The following is a 19,453-nucleotide window of genomic DNA, read 5'->3' on the forward strand; positions in this document are numbered from 1 at the left end:
ATTTTCGTGTGCAATCCGTGGACCAAATCAGACTAGTTTTCGGCGTATGGAGAATATGATACGATCTTTTTGGAGGGTGGATTCTCCTCACCGGGATCGCCTCGTGCGGAGACATCTCTGTCGCGCACAACGCGCTCTTTGCTTCTCGAGCCTTCATGCAACTGCGCAGAGTGCTCCGGCATTAATATATTCCAATGTCCAAGTCTTTGCTCAATCCAAGAGCTTTTCTCTTGCGTTGTAGAAGGGGTTACGCTACCTCCCCGCCTATTGATCAATCACGACCTGCCACCGCTCCTAGACAGCGACCCCAGGTCGGTCAGATCCAAAACAATGTTGAGCTCTACGAACACAATACACTGGTGCGAAATTACCGCAGCCACCAAGATGCGCCGCGAAAAATTGCAAACAATGTCATACGGATGGCGGAGCTTGACCAGCGCATGAACGGGCCGCGGCGAAGATTGAAAGAGCTGCAAAGACAAATGAATTCTACCGGAGGGGATAGAGTTGAGATTGTCGCTCAAATGAAGTCGCTCAAGCAGGAAATTGAGGAGTTCGAGGTGGATTATAGAGATCTGAAGTCTGCGGCGTCCGAAATGGCTCTGTTGTTGCCCAACTTGACTTCTGTTGAAACTCCCACCAACAATGAGCCTCGTCTGCGCTCGTATATCAACTACGATCCCAAGTACCCTCCCACATACAGCACTTCTGCGGATCATTCTGTCATTGGCGAGAAACTCCGACTACTTGACTTTGCATCAGCGTCTATGGCTTCGGGATGGGGTTTCTACTACCTCTTGAATGAAGCAGCTCTGCTGGAGCAAGCCCTGGTTCAGTACGCCTTCTCGGTTGCGAGGAAGCACGGCTGGTCAGCCGTTGCTCCGCCTTCTCTTGTATACTCTCATATGGCTGCGGCATGTGGCTTCCGACCACGCGACCAGAATGACGAGCAACAAATATGGCAAGTCGCACAACCGGAACGAGATGGTGGAAAACCAACCAGGAGTTTGGCGGCAACAGCGGAGATCCCCTTGGCGGCCTTGTACGCTGGAAAGTCGATCCGTAAGGAGGACCTTCCCATTAAGCTCGTTGGGTCAAGCAGGTGTTTCCGTGCCGAAGCAGGTGCTCGCGGGGTGGATACGAAAGGCCTGTATCGTGTCCATGAGTTCACGAAAGTAGAAATGTTTGCATGGACCGACTGTCCTTCTACTGGGGATGAATTGCCGAACGAAGAAGCATGGACAGAGCACTCGAGCAAAATCTTTTCTGAAATGGTCGATATTCAGACGGAGATATTGTCTTCTTTAGGTCTGCCATGTCGAGTCCTCGAGATGCCCTCTTCGGATCTTGGTGCCAGCGCATATCGCAAGATCGATATCGAGGCCATGTTTCCTTCGCGGAAGAAGAGGGATGAAGGATGGGGCGAAGTTACTTCCGTCTCAATCTGTACTGACTATCAGAGTCGGAGACTGGATACGAAGATCCAGGAGGCAAGCGGCTCGAGGCAAAAATTTCCTCACACTGTGAATGGGACGGCTGTAGCCGTCCCGAGAGTCCTTGCTGCTATTCTGGAGAACGGTTGGCGCGAACAGGAAGGCTGTGTGGTCATACCTGAGGTGCTTAGGGGGTATATGGGCGGCATGGAGAAGATCGGTCCACGTTGACAGGATGTTTTTCCACGATTTCGGGACCATGCTGTTCCTTCTCACACCCGTCGCAGCCTTGTGGCTACCGGTTGAGATCATGCTGTCCGTTGCTTGACGCAGCATCTTCACATTGAAATGTCTAGCTCGAGGCAGTTTCACACCGAGGCTACGCCCGCCTCGTATTGTTAAGTGCACCTGTCCCAGCGTTCTTCACAGGGCTCTGCTCTCGAAAGGTATGGCCCTGCTTGAATCTTTGAAGCCAACAGGTTGTCATTTGGGGGCGTCATCATGCTTAATCGGTCATCTTGACACACGAGCCAAGGCTGACATATCAACCTCGAACTTTGTCACCGATATGACTGTGTATATAGACGCAAGCCATCAAGCGGGCTACAACCCGACCAAGAACTGCTCAGTTATACCCATAGGCATGTAGCCACAATTCCCGTGGCCCGGCAACGCTTGACAGTATTGATGAGTTCGATGTCAGTCTCGCAAAGCAACCAGCATGGTGAATGAATGCGACAATAATTTCGCAGAACTTGCGAAAGTGGTATCCCTCCCTCACAGCGCCCGCTGGGGAAGACAAGAGGATACTTGGAGAAAAGCACCATTTGTGATATTTCATTAAACGTGCTACAGGTGTGAGATGAGTCAGGCTACGGTTCTCTCTTAGCTACCGCCAGGACCTCGAGCACCTACGCCATCTCGGTAGTCTTTGAGTACTGACGACGGCTTGCCGGTGTAGTTTGTCTTCTCCATCCACTCTCTGACACTTTTAACCCGAGTGGGCAGGATCTCATCCAACAGTCTGTAATCCCGCGTCGTCAACTCATCCTTCCAAGTATTCCAGAAGCCCGAAAAATTCTCCCGGATCGTGAACAACGTGGGATTGTCTTTGGATGCTGAATGCCCTATTTTCCTATCAGGCTCCGGAAAGATTGGGAGCTTGAAATATTCGTCCAGGGTGACATCTCGATAGACTGCTCTGCGGCCCGTGACCGCAGTGAATGCAGCAGCAACATCTTTCCATGCAATGTCTTCCGTCGCAACGTGCAACTCGAGGCCATTGCTACGTTCTGGATGGTCGAGAAGCCACCTTGCATAGGCTCCGTAGTCGTCCAGATGGATGAGAGGGCATCTTGCTTCACCTAAGGGAACTGCAAAGACCATTGTGTCCGGATCCTCAGGGTCCGGAAAGGGTTGTAGGACCTCTGAAAGCCCCTCGAGGTACAGGCAAGAAGTCAGAACCGACCAGGCCATAGGCTCTGTAGGCTGTGCCTGAAGGTAGTCCACAACCTTGCCTTTGCCGTCGAGATGGCCTGTGCGATATTTGGCGTCAAAGTTTCCCAGCTTTGAGGCATATTCGAGACCTGCGTAGATGAAATGTTTGACCTTGAACTCTCGTGCCAGCTCATACAGGCGGATCCCCCAGTAGATCTCGGCCATCTCCCCAATGGCGAAACCGTTCGTGTTAGCGAAGACAAAGTCGACGCCTTTGAATGCCTCCCGAAGCGTGGGCTCATGGTAAGCATCACCCTCCATGATTTTGACTCCAGGAATCGCCTCCAGAGCTTTCGCTTCGTTCGAGAGCGCATTGCGAGTTAAGACGCGTACGGTATACTTGGAGTCAGAAGACATAGCTGTCGGCCTTCGTCAGTAACAGCGTTGGTGGAATAGGATGGGGGACATCCACCTTTGACGACTGGTACACCTTGAGCGCCTGTTCCGCCAATCACCAAGATAACCTTGCTGTTGTCCGTCATGATCGTTGAGTTTGACCTAAGTATGCTAGGAGTCTGTGGAGCACTGTACTAATGTTGTTTGAAGCAGGTTTCCATTGAAGCTGGGGATCAAGCAAGGAATATATAGGGAAATTCCTGCTTGAGCTGCCCGTCTGGAGTAGCAGTCGGACTGTCATGATGAGTGATTCCGCCTCTTAGACACTGCGAGGAATAGACGTTAGCTGATTAGATGTCCAGCGCGTTAATCAGCATATCGGCTACACCTAGCCCAGGACACTCCTGGCGTAGCATGATCATGATGCAACACAAATTGGCGAATACTGTGGCTCAACGGCATTGATATCGACCGTCAATTGTCAAGTACTATGGTGCAACGCACGAAAGATGTTGAAGAGTGATCAGTTTATTAAACATTCCACAGGAACTAGTCCTCGTCTGCATGCACTAGCCTGCAAGATACGGACGCAAATCCTGGGCCTCGATAGCCAGTAAATCCTCGCCTAAGTTAGTCTGCACGCTGTCCGCACTGACCTCTGAGATCATGGCCTCTCATTCCTCGGTCCCAACCTTGGAAACACGAGCGATTACATTGCAGTCACATTCTCAAACGGCGTTTGAATAGCAGCAAGTCTTTTCTGACGCTTTGGGCACGCGATTGGCACGAAGACAATTGTCGCTCGTGAATGATTAATCACCAGCAAATATCTAAGCTTCTCGCACGTACTTGTGCGAATGTAGGTGGTGTGTCAGCATGCCTCGACCCTCCCGACACCCAGATGGCTGTTGGCCTACACGAAGGTCATCTGGGCATGTTCACATAAAAGTCGTGTTCCTGCCAGTGCATTTCCGGATTGAAACATCGATTCAAAGGCAGCCGTTCCATCACTAGGTCCGTCTACCGCAAAGGGAGGATTTGATCGACTCACTCGTCTTGTATTACGTCTTACAAAATGCTTTCCAAGTCCCTAGCAGAGATGCTGGCTCGAAACAGGTATGCCCGGTGGAGCCTGTACCCGGCAGCTATCATAGGGTAGATCGCTGACCAGAGTTGCCAGCAAACTCGCCCAGACTTATCAACCACCGCCAGACTTGAAACAGATGGCTGGAGTCATGAGGGCATCTGGAGCCGGTGTTGTGGTCTTGTCGTGCTCTGATCCACGCCTGAACCCATATCAAATCCTGGGGATTGACTCTACTCTCAGTAAGTGCATCTTCCTTCCTTGCCCGTCCCCAATTCATGCATCACCTTTCACCCGATGGTCACTATGAAGTAGAGACCTCAATATGCTCCTCTTGGTTTACCTTATTGTTGCTGCCGTGTTAGCATTGGCTGACGAATACCCCAGAGGCCACCATGGTCCGAAATGCTGGCGGTAGAGCCTTCGATGCTATTCGGACACTAGCCGTTCTCCAGACTATCGGAAACCCTGGCACAATCGTCGTCATGCACCACACCGGTAGGCTTAACTCTTGTCATAAACTAGCGTTCATGTCACTGACTCACTCTAGACTGTGGACTTACCCATTACCACGATAAGGACATACAGAATGCCCTCATCGAACTCAGTCCGCATTCGAAAGACTTGATACATTCTCTCAAGTTCGGCGAGATTACCAACGGGTGAGTGGACAACATTGAGCATGTCACTGTTGATGTGATCATTTCTCGACATTCAGATGCTGACAACCGTTGACAGGGTTGAGGACAGTATTAGGCAGGACATTGCGATTCTGAAATCGTCTCAATTGATCAACAAAAGTACGCAGATCATTGGCCTGAAGTTTGACATCCATACTGGCCTACTCAGTCAGGTCAGCGAGAATGCGAGTGAGGCGTGAAGACGACATGGATTAAAGAATGTTCCCTGGAGCAGTTGGAATGTTCTCGGCAACAATGGGGGGCAATAGGTTCGGAGTGCATGATTCGCTAAGGCTTCAATAGCTGAGATGAAGGCGTGTTGTATGGATAGAACAAGTGTGAATGAGTTTACTGTTGGTCACCTCGGTCACTATGTGGAATAAAGCGGCGATGATGTTCCCCCCAAATCCGGCAGAGTCATTCTGCTTCTTTAAGTAGATCTTGGCACCGATAAGCGAGCAGCCAGGCAGACTACTCGTTGGTGTGTACTGTGTCTGGCGCATTCAGTGGTGAATAATCCTTGCATGTGCCATCATGTCGAGTTTCTTTATTCAAGGCACAAGTGACACTTCCTCGCCGAAAACTGCCTGCCTCCCCACGCGTCATATCGCCCGTCAAGATCTGGATTTTTGGCTTGCTCGAGCAGGTTCCAGAATATCATGCATGAACAATTGCTATAACCTCTCCATGATGCTGCTCGATTGATATCTGACGAGCCAGCGCTCTCTCCCTATCACGCACCCCAACGCGGGCCTGAATTTCTCTAATTCGACTCCTCGGACCACCTTTTCGTCGCTTTATCCTCTCGGTCCACTAGAATCCTCTCAGATGTCTTACCAATATCCTATTCCGGCGACTCCTAGAGTCATCTCGCCCTCTCCCACTCCTTCCGAGACCTCCGACCGTCAAGACTCCTATTTCGCCCCGGTCACACGATCTGCTGCCAAAGCGCAGCGACAGAGATCTCCCCAACCAGAGCCCATAAATGAAGAGAAGGATGGTTCGGGATCAGATTCCAGTGTCGACAAGCGTGCAAGGACGCGGTCCAGAAGCCCCATACTGTCGGCAGCTACCCATATGAATGGTAGCGCTGGTGCCGGGTCCAAGAGACGACGCATGAGCGGCCTCACTACGAAAACACCGGTCAAAAAATCGGAGCCATTGACAAACGGTGCGAGTCCACTACCACAACCAAACGGACATCTCTCCCCTTACGATCGAGTCAAGAAATCCTGGCGAGAATTCTCGAGATCACCGTCACCACTGGGTCTGATCCCTCTACACCGACACTATCGAAATCTTATACACAAGCACGAAATACCCAGAAAATTACTACATGTCTCGATAGGCTTCTTCACGCTTCGACTTTATGTGACGGGCACGCAATCCCCATCCATTACACCATGGCTAGTTGGTGCTCTGGCCATCATTGCCCCCACGGATGTACTGAGGCATCACTCCGAACGATTCAACAGATTCTACATCAAAGTACTGGGCGCTTTGATGCGCGAGACCGAGGTTGATGGCTACAATGGTGTGATATGGTACCTTGTCGGTGCCTATATCGCTCTGAAATTCTACCCGAAAGACATCAGCGTGGTTTCCATTTTGTTGTTGTCTTGGTGTGATACTGCAGCGAGCACATTTGGCCGACTCTACGGTCGCTACACAATTCGTTTACGCCGAGGGAAGTCCTTGGCTGGGTCATTAGCTGCATTCGTTACAGGTGCCCTTGTGGCAGTCTTCTTTTGGGGTTACCTTGCACCGCGGACTGGTCCATTCCCAGACGATCCAATAAACGGAAACATGTTCCAGGGTCGCTTGTCAATGCCTAGCCGAGCCAAAGAGCTGCTTGGGTGGCAACCTGGCCAGGGTGTCATCGTCGGCAACACAGCGCTTGCTGTGATGAGTTTCTGTACCGGCATCATTGCCAGTTTCTCGGAGTTGATAGACCTGTGGGGTTGGGACGACAACTTGACGATACCACTGTTGAGCAGTGCGGGTCTCTGGGCCTTTTTGAAGGTCTTTGGCTGAAGGATACCACAGCGCCATCTTCTGCTCTCATCTACCTTTCTTTCGTTTCCCGCAAAGCGTGATGTCATTGCAATGATTATTCTAGGTGTTGGTATATTCCAAAACTGTCAATACCAGCTGGCTTCCCAACAGCTATGCTTGCACTTTGTGTTTGTTGCGCCTTCGCATATCTGAACATCGTGCTTCCAAGCTACCGAGACCACCCACATGAGGACACTGCGACCAAAATGCCACCACACTGCGACGACATTGCCTTGCACCTGCAACTCCTGAGGTTGCTCCAGTGTTGCAGCCGGATAAGACGTGCGCCATGGGTTTTATTCAAAGCCTACGCCGCTGCAGTGACAAGTGAGACCTTCCCCAGAAATAAGATGGATCTCTTTCAGCTGGAGTTTCGTTCGGCAAGAACCTAGATCTCGGAAGTGACATTCTGAAGGGTAACCCACCGCCCCATGATGGACCCCTATTGCTTCAGCCTTGTCAATGCCGAACCACCCCACAGCAAACATGGCCCGATATCCAGCCAGCAGCATATGCTGCCGCGACATGAAAGAAACTATTGTGTCCTGTTTCTACTCGTACGAGGGCATCATGAGGGGTATTAATTCTGCATTCACGCCTACGATCCCTGCTGTCCTCGCGGCACACACGGCACAGCACAACCCCTCAACAAGAGACTCCAACTGTGCGGAGGCGGATATCGAGGTATCACTGCCCTAACACCATGTTTGAATATTTCAGTCATCATACCTGATCGTCCGACAAGCATTTCGCCGGTATCAAGGACCTTTTCACTCATCCAACAAAGGATCTGAACCCGGTGCCAAAGGGTCTATTATCCACTATGCGTGCCAGTAAGCCTGCGCTTCTCCGGAGAGTCGGTCTAAATGCATCAAGCCGGCTCCAATACCTCACAAGACCCAAGCCACTTTTCCGCCCGAACACGATATCGACACGATCAATATCGACATCAGCTACAGCTCCAGCAGCCATCGTTGCGGAGAATCCCACCAAGCAAACTCCGCCTCCTCCCACAGCCTTCACATACGGCGCGTACCAGAAGGTCGGTGGCCCGAATGCCAAATCCGTGTATCGAATTCGCATTCCCAAATTCGAATCTCTCGAAGCCGAGCGCGCTTTCCGCAAACTCCACCACGCTGCCGCCCTGCGATGGCTCGGCTACCAAGGATACAACAATGAAGGCGCTGGGGGTCATGTCACAGTCCGCGACCCGATCATGCCCGATCATTTTTGGATCAACCCGCACGGGAAGTCGTTCAGCCACATGAGACCGGAAGATCTCGTCCTCGTGAGCAAAGACGGCGAGGTCAAGGAAGGTGGCAACATGCATTCCATCAATCCAGCCGGGTATATCATCCACGCCGCAGTCCACGAAGCAAGGCCAGACGTAGTCGCCGCGGTCCATTGCCATAGTGTACCAAGCAAGGCATTTTCTGCGATCGGTTGTAAGCTCGAGCCAATCAACCAGGACGCTTGTCGGTATGTAACGGTTATCCCCTCGGCGTCCCTTCTTTTCTGAGGACGCCCTTGCGATTGCGAACCATCTTTGATACTGATACCGCGTAGGTTCTATAACGACCACGGCATATACTCTGGCTTTGGAGGCATCGCGTTCAAGGCCGACGAGGGGAAACATATCGCCCAGGCCCTAGGGAACACGAAAGGTGTCATTCTGCAGAATCATGGGCACTTGACCGTGGCCAAGACCGTGGACGGTGCTGCATTCTTGTTCGGCGCAATGGACAGGTGCATACAGGCTCAGTTGCTCGCGGACGCGGCGTGCGCGGGTCGTGGCACCAAGACGGTCAAAGTCGGCCACGAGGAGGCGTCGTATACGAGGAACACGTATAATGACGAGATGGTCTACATCATGTTCCAGTCTGCGTGAGTTATAGCATGCGTGCTCTTGGTGCACGTTTGCGAACTCCTTTGCTAATGAAGGCTTGCTGTAGGTTCGAAGATGTGATTAAGGCTTCGCATGGAGAATTGCCGATGCATGTGCAGGGCGAGATTCCGCGGGAGTAGGATTGTCAAATGTTGAGAGGCAGGCCGACAAGATTCGAAATTTGTCTCGGGCTCCTTGATACTAGATGACATACTTTGGCAGTCGAGTGCGTGATTTATTCTCCTCTTTGGTAGCATATTCAGATAGCCCTCGAGCAGTATGTGTGGGATGTGCTTCGAGATTAGATGATACTTAGTTAGGCGTAGTGAGCGTTCGGTCTTTATTGCCCACAAACTTGCAAATTCGATCCTGGCCCAGGACCGTCTTGTAGAGCAGAATTGCTAACGCTTTAAAAACTGCAATTCATGGTACTGCTCTAACCAAGGTCGTGAAATGGTCATGTCTGTCAAAGCGGGAACCAGATCAGCCCTCGACCACCAGGGACATTGAGCTGGGCAGTCTTCTCGCCAAAAGCGCTCGTGGCATTCGCAATCAGACTTTCGTTCATTTGCTGTCCCCCGACCTCGATTTCCACGATCATGCTCTCCACTCCTGCGGGAAGCGGCAGGACAAGAGTGCCCGTTGTGTCAACAGGTGTATTCCAGCTCACCCTCACCCCTTGACCTTGGAGGGCCCATTTTGCGCTGAATTTCCCCAGCACCGTCGTAAAGCCTCCCTCTGCGAATTCCAAATCTCCCAACTGTGGCGCCAGCCTCCACTCGCTGCCAGCGGGACTAAGCACATCCAATCCGAGCACGTAATGCGTCAGCGCCGAGGTCGGCCCTGAACTCCATCCGTGCGCATGGCTCACGTAGCTCTCGTCGTAACTATATCCCCGGTCGGACCGGTAGCTGAAGCTACCATTGTACAGGTAGCCTTCGAGAAGCGTGGATTCGGTCGAATTAGGGTTGTTGATGATCCATCCCCAGGTCGTGCGGATGAGTTCAAGCGCGCTTTTGGTGTCGCGCACGGCCAGGCGGCCCAGGAGTTCGAAGCTGGAGATGAAGGGGGAAATGTTGTAGGGAAGCTCCGGCGTTACAGGGCCGATCGGTGTCCAGTTCTTCGTCAGAGACGTGGCAATGCCGGGTACGTTCGAGTCAGGTGCTACGGAGAACAACAGCGACATACTGTTGGCGTCTTGCGGATGGAGGGTTGTTGTGGTGTCGTTGTCGCGGTACGCGTCGGCAGAGACATCGTAGGTGAGACTGTTGATAGACTTGGAAAGATCGGTGGCTGTAGATGTCCAGTTCGCAGAAACGGCGGGGTCGCCCAGCCATGAAGCAAGCTTGCTCCCTGTTGACAATGTTTGAAAAAGAATCATGTTAGCTTCGGTGTTATGAAATCCTTGCTGCCAGCGTGCCCAATCCCTTGTGCCGGTCACGTTCATCAAGCCCGACTCGTCTATCTTGTCGACCACAAATTGCATTGCGAGTTTGTACTTGTCCCATAAAGGCGCCAGCCAAGCTGTGTCATTTGTGTACAAGACGTAATTGTACGTCCCGATCATGGTCCACATGTGGTATGTGTCGCTGTTCTTCTGACTGAGAGGCGGACCCGACTCGTCAAAGGCGCCTGTTGTGGTGTTTTGGTAGTCGTACATGACTTGCAATGCATTCCTCACAGACTCGAGGTCACCCGTGGAGACGAAGGCTGAAGGTACCGCGATGCCCATGTCTCCAGGCCAGACGGCTCTGTCTCTCTTCGCGCCGTCAACAATGACAGAATACCCTGGGCTAAGAGTGGCGTTATTTGCCCAGCCCCATGCAAGCATTGGAACCTGTCGGCCTGTGTTGGTAGGAACGGAGTTGCTCTGCAAGGTGTATGCCCCCGCGTACCAGATACGGTTAAGGAGTTCGTCATTACTGTGGAAGTAGCCTTGATATGCCCGGAGGTTGGGCCATGTGGGCTGAAAATCGAGCTCGACAGTTACATTCCAGGCAGAAAAGGCGGTTGTGCTTGAGTTTGTCGTCAGCCAGAGAGTCATATATCGAAACCCTCCTCGAAGCTTCTCATCCGGCATGACATAGTAGCCCGAGCCGTCGGTCAGAGTGACATTGAGCCATAGATCGGCTCCTGTGAAGAGACCATTCGAAGAGTCTGACCGGTAGCCGACAAATTTCTTGGATTCAGCAAAAGCGATGCCTAACGTGCCGGAGTCCGTGCTGTTGTAGTCGAAGCGGACGATGCCACCCACCTCTTTACCAAAATCATAGGTGACAAGTGATCCATTCCCAACAATTGTTTGAGTTTGTCCGTACGAGACTGGCGTCAAACCTGGCCAGACAAGGACCGCCGCAGGTGACACAACTCTCGTTGATGGAGCGTAGATGTTGGCATCCCAGGCTCCAGGAAATGAGGGCTGATCGGGACCATCGCATGGATAATCTCTCCAGCATTGACCGGCCACAGCAGTAGTCAGATGAAGGGAGATGACCAACAGCGCTGAGAACATCATTGTTCAGATGCCAGGCTCTTGCGAAATTGAGCTTCGAGGACAGTACGTATCGAGCCCAACTGCCGGAAGGTTTATGTGAATTTGCCATCACCGCGATTTGGCCACTCCTGGTGATTCTCCGCCTCGAAGTTGGTCGATGTTAAGCATTCGGTCCATCTTAGTCCGAGGTTGCCCTTGCATTGGCATGTTCATCAAGCTCAATGAAGCTTATGATCTGCAGCACCTGCAGAAAACATGGGGTATACGCATGCGGGGATGATGATGATGCATATGTCCCTGCTCGGACCTCTCTGCGATGCATGGAGAGCAAGACATCTGGATCGTTCAATTTAGGAAGGTCGGTATAAATCTTGACCGATGCCTTGAAAACTCCGGCAGGGGAAAAGAGGTGTCCTGCAACAGATAAATGCAGGTTTGTAGTGGTAGGCTGAAGAGAAATGTAGACTCCAGAACTCACCAACGCATTCTGTTCAAAATGGCGTTTCAGCTACTGAAGTTCGTACTTTGCCTTTTGCCATTCACAGTGGAAGCTTTCAAGCCTCGAGCGCCCTCCACGACAGGTCGAAAAACATGTACTGTAATTGCCAAAGGCCAACAGCAAGACGATGTACCTCAAATTGTGCAGGCATTCAACGATTGCGGAAATGGAGGGTTGGTCATCTTTCCAGAGAACCAGACATACTGGATAGCAAGCAAATTGAATCTGGTTCTAAGCGATGTGGTGATAGAATGGCGCGGACTCTGGCAATATTCGGACGACCTCGATTATTGGAGGAATAACTCTTACCCTATCGCCTTCCAGAACCACCAAGCCGGTTTTATCCTGACCGGCGACGGCATTCACATAAATGGCTATGGCACAGGCGGAGTCCATGGCAATGGTGATCTGTGGTACACGGCGGAGGCAGGCCACACACAACCTGGGAGGCCAATGCCATTCGTTCTGTGGAATGTGTCGGATGTAACAGTCAGTCGATTTTCGATTGTGCAGCCACAGCTCTGGTCGTTCAACATTATGAATGGGACGAACATTGCGGTCGATCATCTGTACTGCAATGCGACAGCAACAAAGGCTCCCTGGGGCGAGAACTGGGTGCAGAACACGGATGGGTTTGGTAAGACTCCTGGTAATTGTGCTTCAGCTTGCTGACATTAGCCTAGATACGATGGATGTCAAGAACGTATACTTGTCGAACTTGGTATACCAGGGTGGAGACGTACTTTCTTCATATCCGCGTCTCTAGCGCACAGGCTAACCATGGCAGGACTGTATAGCCATCAAACCTCGGAGCTACGGGGTGACCGTGTCCAATGTGACCTGTCGAGGTGGGAATGGCATCGCCATAGGAAGCCTTGGACAGTATCTAGAGGACTCTTCGGTTGAAAATGTTGTGGTCGAGAATGTGAAAATCATCCGGTACAACGAAGACATGGAGAACGGTGCATACATCAAGACATGGATCGGCGAGCAAGCCCCCCAGTCAAGCTATGAAAGTGCCGGTCTCCCCAGAGGTGGTGGCTGGGGAAATGTTCGGAATGTTCTTTTCAGCCATTTTGATATTCAGGGTGCTAACCTGGCCGCGGCCATCACGCAAAGTAGCGGGAACAATGGCAGCTTTTCCGGGACTTCGAACATGCTGGTAAGCATGGGACGATCAACACGGTTGCGGGTGTCTTCGCTGACGACGCTGTAGGTGTCAAACATTGCTTTCGAGAATTTCACCGGTTGGACGAACACATCGACGGCGAGCTCCGCGCGTATCATCGACATTTCTTGCTCAGAAAGGCATCCATGCTACAACATTGATTTCAAGAATTTCAATGTTGCCTCGAAAACGAACATGACAGAAACGGCAAGTACAACTTGCGAGTATGTCGCCGCTGGGGGAATTCATGGGCAGAACTGCACCTCTCCGTGATAGAAGTTTTTCTCTTTGCTTTTCTTGATCACTCTGTACAGGTAGTAGGAGGAGGAAAGCGAAACCACAAGCTAACTACGAGATCGCAGCGGATGAAAAGCGGCACCACCCGCCTATGATTGTTAGCGCTCCGTAACGAGTTAGACTATTTTTTAGCGTCATACCTTAGCGAAGCAAATGCGGGCATGACTTTTTTTCTTGGTCTGCGCTTCGTCGTGAACTTTTGTTTGTATTGTAAATCCGCAACTCACCGCAGTTGCAGTTCTGGTAAACATGGCTCCCGATAGAGGAGGAGAACGATACTCGAAATCCCGAGTGTGGGAGTCGTTGAGTCCACCACTCTCACCATGGATCCTTGACGCCGTCGCGTCCATGGACTTTTCTCGCATGACGCCCGTCCAAGCCTCCACGGTTCCTCTGTTCATGGGCCACAAAGATGTGGTGGTCGAAGCAGTCACAGGAAGTGGAAAGACGTTGGCTTTTCTTATACCAGTGGTGGAAAAGTTGCTGCGGTTAGAAGAACCCGTCAAGAAACATCACATTGGAGCCATCATTATTTCGCCCACGAGGGAATTGGCGTCGCAGATATTCAATGTCCTAGTCTCGTTGCTGGACTTTCATCCTCCATCTGCGGCAGCGCGCAGGGCTTTCGACGCACCGGAACGCTCGAGTCCCGAAGGTGAAGCAGAAGTTTTCCCATCGTCCACCCTAAAGATTGTTCCGCAATTGCTTCTTGGGGGCTCGACCACGCCAGCGCAAGACTTGAGTACATTTCTAAAAACATCGCCCAATGTGCTAATATCGACGCCCGGCCGACTCCTCGAAATCCTCTCCTCCCCGTATGTCCACTGCCCTCAGTCATCCTTCGAAGTTCTGGTTCTCGACGAGGCGGACCGCCTACTGGATCTTGGATTCAAGGATGATCTTACCAAAATCCTAAACCTTCTTCCGAAGCAGCGACGAACGGGACTATTCAGTGCCAGTGTGAGCGAGGCTGTTGATCAGATCATACGTGTCGGACTGCGGAATCCAGTCAAAATTGCGGTGAAGGTCAAAGGCGCGAACGGTGTCGAAGACAAGCGCACACCCGCCAGTCTCAGGATGACCTACGCAGTAACTCCAGCTTCCTGCAAGTTCCCCGCGTTGGTGGCATTACTCAAAGGTCTGGACACTTTGCCGCTGCGCACGATCGTGTATTTGTCTACCTGTGCAGCCGTGGACTACTTCCAAGCTCTGCTGCCAGCAATACTCCCATCTGAAGCGATTCTCGTGCCTTTGCACGGCAAGCATCCCGCCAGTGTCCGTCAGAAGAACTTCATTCGGTTCACAAATTCGGCGTCTCCAGCCATTTTGCTGACAACAGATGTGGCGGCACGAGGTCTGGACATACCCTCCGTGGATTTAGTCGTGCAGATCGATCCCCCTTCGGACCCCAAAGCCTTCCTCCATCGGTGCGGAAGAGCTGGCCGAGCTGGGCGGAAAGGTTTGAGTGTGGTTTTCCTACTTCCAGGTCGGGAAGAAGATTATGTCTCATTTCTGAATGTCCGACAGACTCCAATCGAGCCCTTGACTGAGCCGGACCTGTCAGTTACCCCGGAGGAATGCCTCGGAACCCAAGAAGCCTTCCGAAAGGTCGTACTAAGGGACAGAGGACTGTATGAGAAAGCTCAGAAAGCCTTCGTGAGTTGGGTTCGGAGTTATTCCAAGCACCAAGCGTCCTCTATCTTCCGACTAAGCGACATTGACTGGAAGGATCATGCATCCGCGTGGGCATTGCTGAAGATGCCAAAGATGCCTGAACTCAAGAATTGGGACCGGAAAAGCTATCAGCCTCCCACCGTGGATTGGGAGACTTATGCGTACAAGGACAAACAGCGAGAAAAGCAACGGAAGCAGGCTCTCCACGAAGGTGCGAAAGATGTGCGGTCCGATACAAAGGTTGACAGCAAGAAACGAGGTACAACGGTGGCTTGGTCCGAGAAGGTCGAGCGCAAGGCGAACAAAGAAGTCAAACGATCCAAGAAAGCTGCGAGACGAGAACATGACAGAATTGTTAAGATGACCGAGGATGAGAAGGAGCGTGAAGCAGAGACCGCCATGATGGTTGAGAAGATCCGCCAGCAGCAGTCGAGGACGAATGACAAGAACGACGTGTTCGAAGGGTTTGATTGAGATCCGTTCTGAAGACGGTCTCTCCTCCGACCCTTCCTTCCGGCGCTGACGGCCTCAGCTCCAGTATATCAACCGGTCCAACCAGGAATAATGGTACCACTCTCCAACGTCGAGCAATGGAGCCGACCGTCGATTTCTTGGTTGACAAACTGCCAACCAATCCTCGGATCGGGCACGCTACGCTGCCTGCTGCCGATTTCGACACCATTCATCCCGCCGACTGCGTGATGAGCCGAACAAATCGCGCCCGTTACTTGGTTAGAAGAACGGCATCCCAGGTCCAAGGCCACAAGGTGTCTCTTCCATCTCTGCACCACACTATCCGTACTTCTCGAGGACACGATCCGCAGGAATAGTTTCCAGAGTAGTCACGAATTCCGCTCGCCCCCACCTGTCATCCCGGAGCTGTGTACCCATACTCAGCTCTTGAGATATAACGCTTTCATTCCGCTTCATACGGATATCACAGACGATAATACGACTGCCTCTGCTCGGTCAGTGTACGTATTCGTCCTCGTAATGCGAATAATACGCAGTATATGCCTGCCAGCGAGCGAGCTAGCAAGCAAGTCCAGCTTTGTCTACCTCCTCTTTCTCCACCACCATAACCCCGAAACGAAGTGGTGCCCTCGATGTTATGAAGCTCTTGGCTTGGTGCAGTAATTTGAGGCTTTCTGCAACGGCAAGGAGCGAAATCAAACACCAGAGGAGGTCAAGGTCATGGGAAGGGCGCGTCATGCCTACGACAAGGTCGACATCAACGACGCGAAGACTTGAGGTAGTTTATCAACCGAATGGTGTTGCAAAGACACAGGAATCAGACATTATCAGAACAAACTTGACAGGTCTGTAACGAATAAAGCAACTAGGCCGTGTGCCTATCTGGCTGTTATGTACTGCTCCTGGAGCAAGGAGTCAAACCGGGAGTGAAGGTTCCGACTTTCATGATGGAAGCCATGCTCAAATCTGAGAGTGGGAAGGGATATTCAGTTGTTGAGGCAGTCAGTACCTCAAAGTAGATGTTATCGGTCAGGACAGGGACGTTGTACTTCTGGCACAGTGGCTGTTGGTACCACACTGTGCATCTTGTATCTCCTGGCAAACAACATCGTTTGATGAAGCTCTGTATGGACTTGCCGTTGGTTGTGAATAGCATGTCACATGCTGACTGCAATGGACACTCAAATAAAAGCACATGTACGTATCCTTCCTTCAACTCTTCCTTCAGTTCCACCTTCAATTCCACTGTCACATCCTGTCCCCTTCACCTCGCTATAGCTCTCACTGGTATCTATCTTCACTTCACCTCCGGGTCTGCGCATGTCACTCTTTCACTGCCATCACTCTGTTACTGCCATGTGCTGCATCTCCCTTCTATATAAATGACCACATCTCTCCTATATGATTCCAATCTCGATCTCTTCCTTCCCACCACATATCTCCTCCCTCTTTCCCCTTCTTTGCCCCAACGCCTCACCATCAGGCTTTTTCAAGATGGCCTTCGGCGACATTGCTCCAATCCAGCCACCAGCAGTGTCTCATGGCACTGGAATGGTCACAGTCGTTGTTGGCAGATACCACGAAGAGTTCAGTATCCATAGCGCCCTGTTGGCCTCAACCTCACCCGTCTTCCGCCGATGTGTCTTTAGCCGAGTCGGATACGAGTCGAACAACACGAAAGTGGAGATCGACTCCGACTGGGAACCTGGCCACACTATCACCTTGCACTCAGAGGATCCCAGTATCTTCAAAATCTTCTATGATTGGCTTTACTCCGGCCGTATCCCTGCCGACGACACTGTTCTCAAGTTAGGCCGTTTCCCTCGGTACACTGATACCTTCTGGTTGGACGTCCTCCGCATGGCTGACCGACTCGAAATCACGCAACTCATTCACATTGCTCTGCGCAAATTCGAGGAGCTTTTCGCAATGAGACGCCTAACTCTCCCGAGCATACAGTTCATTGGATGTCTGTTCGATGAGGCCGGCAGCCCTTGGGAGTGCTTGCAGCATCAAGTCATTGCACATTTTGCATACTGCTTCGAGATGTCTGTCGACTGCAGTGCTTTCAAAGAGCTTTCCGAGATGCGCCATGAATTCTTCCTGAGCGAAGTAGCGCGTGCATTGCTTGGAAACGTCAGCATGGTGGATTGCTACCCGAATTATGGCTTTCGTTCTGGTTGGTTTTGTAGGCAGGGTTGTCCTCACATTCAGCTCCTTGAGCGCAATGAGAACGAAACATCGGACCCCTGTAATGTGTCAGACGCTCCATGGGGCCATCGTAAGTCCTTGGAATATGCGTTGAAGAATGTGTTACTGATATGGAACAGGGCATGTTGACGGTGATAAGTCAAGCTGGGTTTGGGATGCGGATGCCGATGCTGTCAGTGATTGCGCTGTGCAGGGTGATGGGGATGAAGCCCATGGTGTCAATCACGCCAACCTCAGTAAGTCTAGACTGCAGACTCAAAACCATGCAACTCGTGCCAATCTTGGACTTCCAAATGACTTCGTTGGGCCACCTGAGCCACTGGGGTTGGACGATGCAAGTCGCCCTCCAAGTCGTGTCGGCTTTCCACCACCATGTTCAGGGTTCAGCAACATGCCAGGACCAGGCAGAATGGCCTCTCCAAAGGACTACGATTACTCAACCAGCTTCACGTCTTCTGGTCCAGGTGCACAAACTCCAGCGTCTGGCTGGACTCCACCAGAAGACCGGCATACCGAGCAGCCACCAAACAATCAGTTGTGCTATCAATCAACCGGCCATATTCAGACTCCAGACCTCAGCGGTAAATTCGATGGCTTGAGCATCGACCAAGCTCCAGGTCAGGCTTTTCCATCAGATGCCGCGCCGCCAAGCAACGCAGCACACGTTGTATGGGGTGTGTCACAAGCTGCAGCACAGAACGCTCAGATTCATGCTGCCCGGCACTTCCACATTCCAGGCCAGGTTCCAGGTCATATCCCCACGCAGGCTCCATTTGCCGGCGCTGTCCCAGCTGTAGCTCAGCCGCCTTTTGCTGTACCATCTGCCTTCGCTGGACCACCTCAGCTTGCTGTTCAAAATGCAAGACTCGGACAGGCATACACTCATTGGCCACGTATCACAGCTGCCGCCACTGCACCCACATGGTACAATGGTCTCCAAACTGTCAAGTCCCCTGGATCACCCGTGCCGTCTTCGGCGCCGTTCTACCAAGAGAACTGGTCTCAGATCAAGTCTAGCATACCGCCCCTCATTGATACTGTATACGGTACCGAGCGAGCGGACAAGGAGAAACTCAATACCTGGACCACAACAGCGTTGGGGCATGAGCAGCTTGGGACGGATATCAAGCAGAAGGCATTGAAGAAGGAAGATAACGCATGGGGCGCATCAGCTGGAGCAAAGGAAGACAAGAATTGTCCTTGCGGTGGCTGGGGCTCGTGTGATGGATGCGCGGACCGGCCCTACAACAATCAGGAAGTCAAGCCAACTGCGTCTGGTTTGGGTGGTGCTGCGGGAAGCAACAACGGCTTCTCGGGAAATGGCAATGCCAAAGCAAACCAGGGCTGGGTTTCAAGCAGCATCAGTAATTACAGCGACGGCTAGTACGCGGGTGGAGATGACGCTTCCTGTGGTGGTTACTCGGCTACACCTACACCTAGAGGATGCGGCTGGGACTGAGGAGCTCAACCTTTGGAGAGCAATGCTGCTGTTGATTGAAGTGAGGTTTGGAGACCAGACAGAAGTTTGCGAGACTTGAGAAACCGTTGCTAAATCTCAAGCGCATTGGAGCATGGAGTTGACAATGACGGGGCGGGGTCCTTTTTTGTGTGTTTTTGAAGCCAAAAGTGGTATTGCAGAGATCTGGAAAGGTAAACAGCTTGCGCA

The 19,453-nt window shown here is 51.8% G+C and overlaps 9 protein-coding genes across 9 annotated transcripts; 7 read left to right on the plus strand and 2 right to left on the minus strand.

Moving 5' to 3' along the window:
* The first annotated feature begins 172 nt into the window (after nucleotides 1-172).
* On the plus strand, nucleotides 173-2,201 carry PV05_08907 (serine-tRNA ligase). Its single transcript, XM_013458453.1, has one exon. The coding sequence runs from the start codon at nucleotides 195-197 to the stop codon at nucleotides 1,662-1,664; it is 1,470 nt and encodes a 489-aa protein (XP_013313907.1). The 5' UTR covers nucleotides 173-194; the 3' UTR covers nucleotides 1,665-2,201.
* Nucleotides 2,202-2,275: 74 nt separating this feature from the next.
* PV05_08908 (uncharacterized protein) lies at nucleotides 2,276-3,412 on the minus strand (the record flags this gene model as incomplete). The annotated part of the gene is made up of 2 exons (XM_013458454.1): nucleotides 2,276-3,289; nucleotides 3,343-3,412. The coding sequence occupies 2 exons, from the start codon at nucleotides 3,410-3,412 to the stop codon at nucleotides 2,319-2,321; spliced, it is 1,041 nt and encodes a 346-aa protein (XP_013313908.1). The 3' UTR covers nucleotides 2,276-2,318.
* Nucleotides 3,413-4,331: 919 nt separating this feature from the next.
* PV05_08909 (uncharacterized protein) lies at nucleotides 4,332-5,392 on the plus strand. The gene is made up of 5 exons (XM_013458455.1): nucleotides 4,332-4,382; nucleotides 4,447-4,592; nucleotides 4,738-4,848; nucleotides 4,901-5,012; nucleotides 5,089-5,392. The coding sequence occupies exons 1-5, from the start codon at nucleotides 4,342-4,344 to the stop codon at nucleotides 5,228-5,230; spliced, it is 552 nt and encodes a 183-aa protein (XP_013313909.1). The 5' UTR covers nucleotides 4,332-4,341; the 3' UTR covers nucleotides 5,231-5,392.
* Nucleotides 5,393-5,574: 182 nt separating this feature from the next.
* On the plus strand, nucleotides 5,575-7,296 carry PV05_08910 (uncharacterized protein). The gene has a single exon (XM_013458456.1). It carries the CDS (start codon nucleotides 5,859-5,861, stop codon nucleotides 7,062-7,064), a length of 1,206 nt encoding a protein of 401 aa, XP_013313910.1. The 5' UTR covers nucleotides 5,575-5,858; the 3' UTR covers nucleotides 7,065-7,296.
* A 366-nt stretch (nucleotides 7,297-7,662) lies between these two features.
* PV05_08911 (uncharacterized protein) lies at nucleotides 7,663-9,110 on the plus strand (the record flags this gene model as incomplete). The annotated part of the gene is made up of 3 exons (XM_013458457.1): nucleotides 7,663-8,564; nucleotides 8,652-8,969; nucleotides 9,038-9,110. The coding sequence occupies exons 1-3, from the start codon at nucleotides 7,909-7,911 to the stop codon at nucleotides 9,108-9,110; spliced, it is 1,047 nt and encodes a 348-aa protein (XP_013313911.1). The 5' UTR covers nucleotides 7,663-7,908.
* Nucleotides 9,111-9,436: 326 nt separating this feature from the next.
* On the minus strand, nucleotides 9,437-11,485 carry PV05_08912 (uncharacterized protein; the record flags this gene model as incomplete). Its single annotated transcript, XM_013458458.1, has 1 exon — nucleotides 9,437-11,485. One exon carries the CDS (start codon nucleotides 11,483-11,485, stop codon nucleotides 9,437-9,439), a length of 2,049 nt encoding a protein of 682 aa, XP_013313912.1.
* Nucleotides 11,486-11,960: 475 nt separating this feature from the next.
* PV05_08913 (uncharacterized protein) lies at nucleotides 11,961-13,404 on the plus strand (the record flags this gene model as incomplete). Its single annotated transcript, XM_013458459.1, has 4 exons — nucleotides 11,961-12,600; nucleotides 12,647-12,702; nucleotides 12,751-13,125; nucleotides 13,180-13,404. 4 exons carry the CDS (start codon nucleotides 11,961-11,963, stop codon nucleotides 13,402-13,404), a joined length of 1,296 nt encoding a protein of 431 aa, XP_013313913.1.
* Nucleotides 13,405-13,650: 246 nt separating this feature from the next.
* On the plus strand, nucleotides 13,651-16,781 carry PV05_08914 (uncharacterized protein). The gene has a single exon (XM_013458460.1). It carries the CDS (start codon nucleotides 13,678-13,680, stop codon nucleotides 15,574-15,576), a length of 1,899 nt encoding a protein of 632 aa, XP_013313914.1. The 5' UTR covers nucleotides 13,651-13,677; the 3' UTR covers nucleotides 15,577-16,781.
* A 289-nt stretch (nucleotides 16,782-17,070) lies between these two features.
* On the plus strand, nucleotides 17,071-19,171 carry PV05_08915 (uncharacterized protein; the record flags this gene model as incomplete). The annotated part of the gene is made up of 2 exons (XM_013458461.1): nucleotides 17,071-17,857; nucleotides 17,907-19,171. The coding sequence occupies 2 exons, from the start codon at nucleotides 17,071-17,073 to the stop codon at nucleotides 19,169-19,171; spliced, it is 2,052 nt and encodes a 683-aa protein (XP_013313915.1).
* Nucleotides 19,172-19,453: the final 282 nt, after the last annotated feature.

This window comes from Exophiala xenobiotica, assembly GCF_000835505.1.
Source record: "Exophiala xenobiotica strain CBS 118157 unplaced genomic scaffold supercont1.5, whole genome shotgun sequence".
Taxonomy (NCBI): domain Eukaryota; kingdom Fungi; phylum Ascomycota; class Eurotiomycetes; order Chaetothyriales; family Herpotrichiellaceae; genus Exophiala; species Exophiala xenobiotica.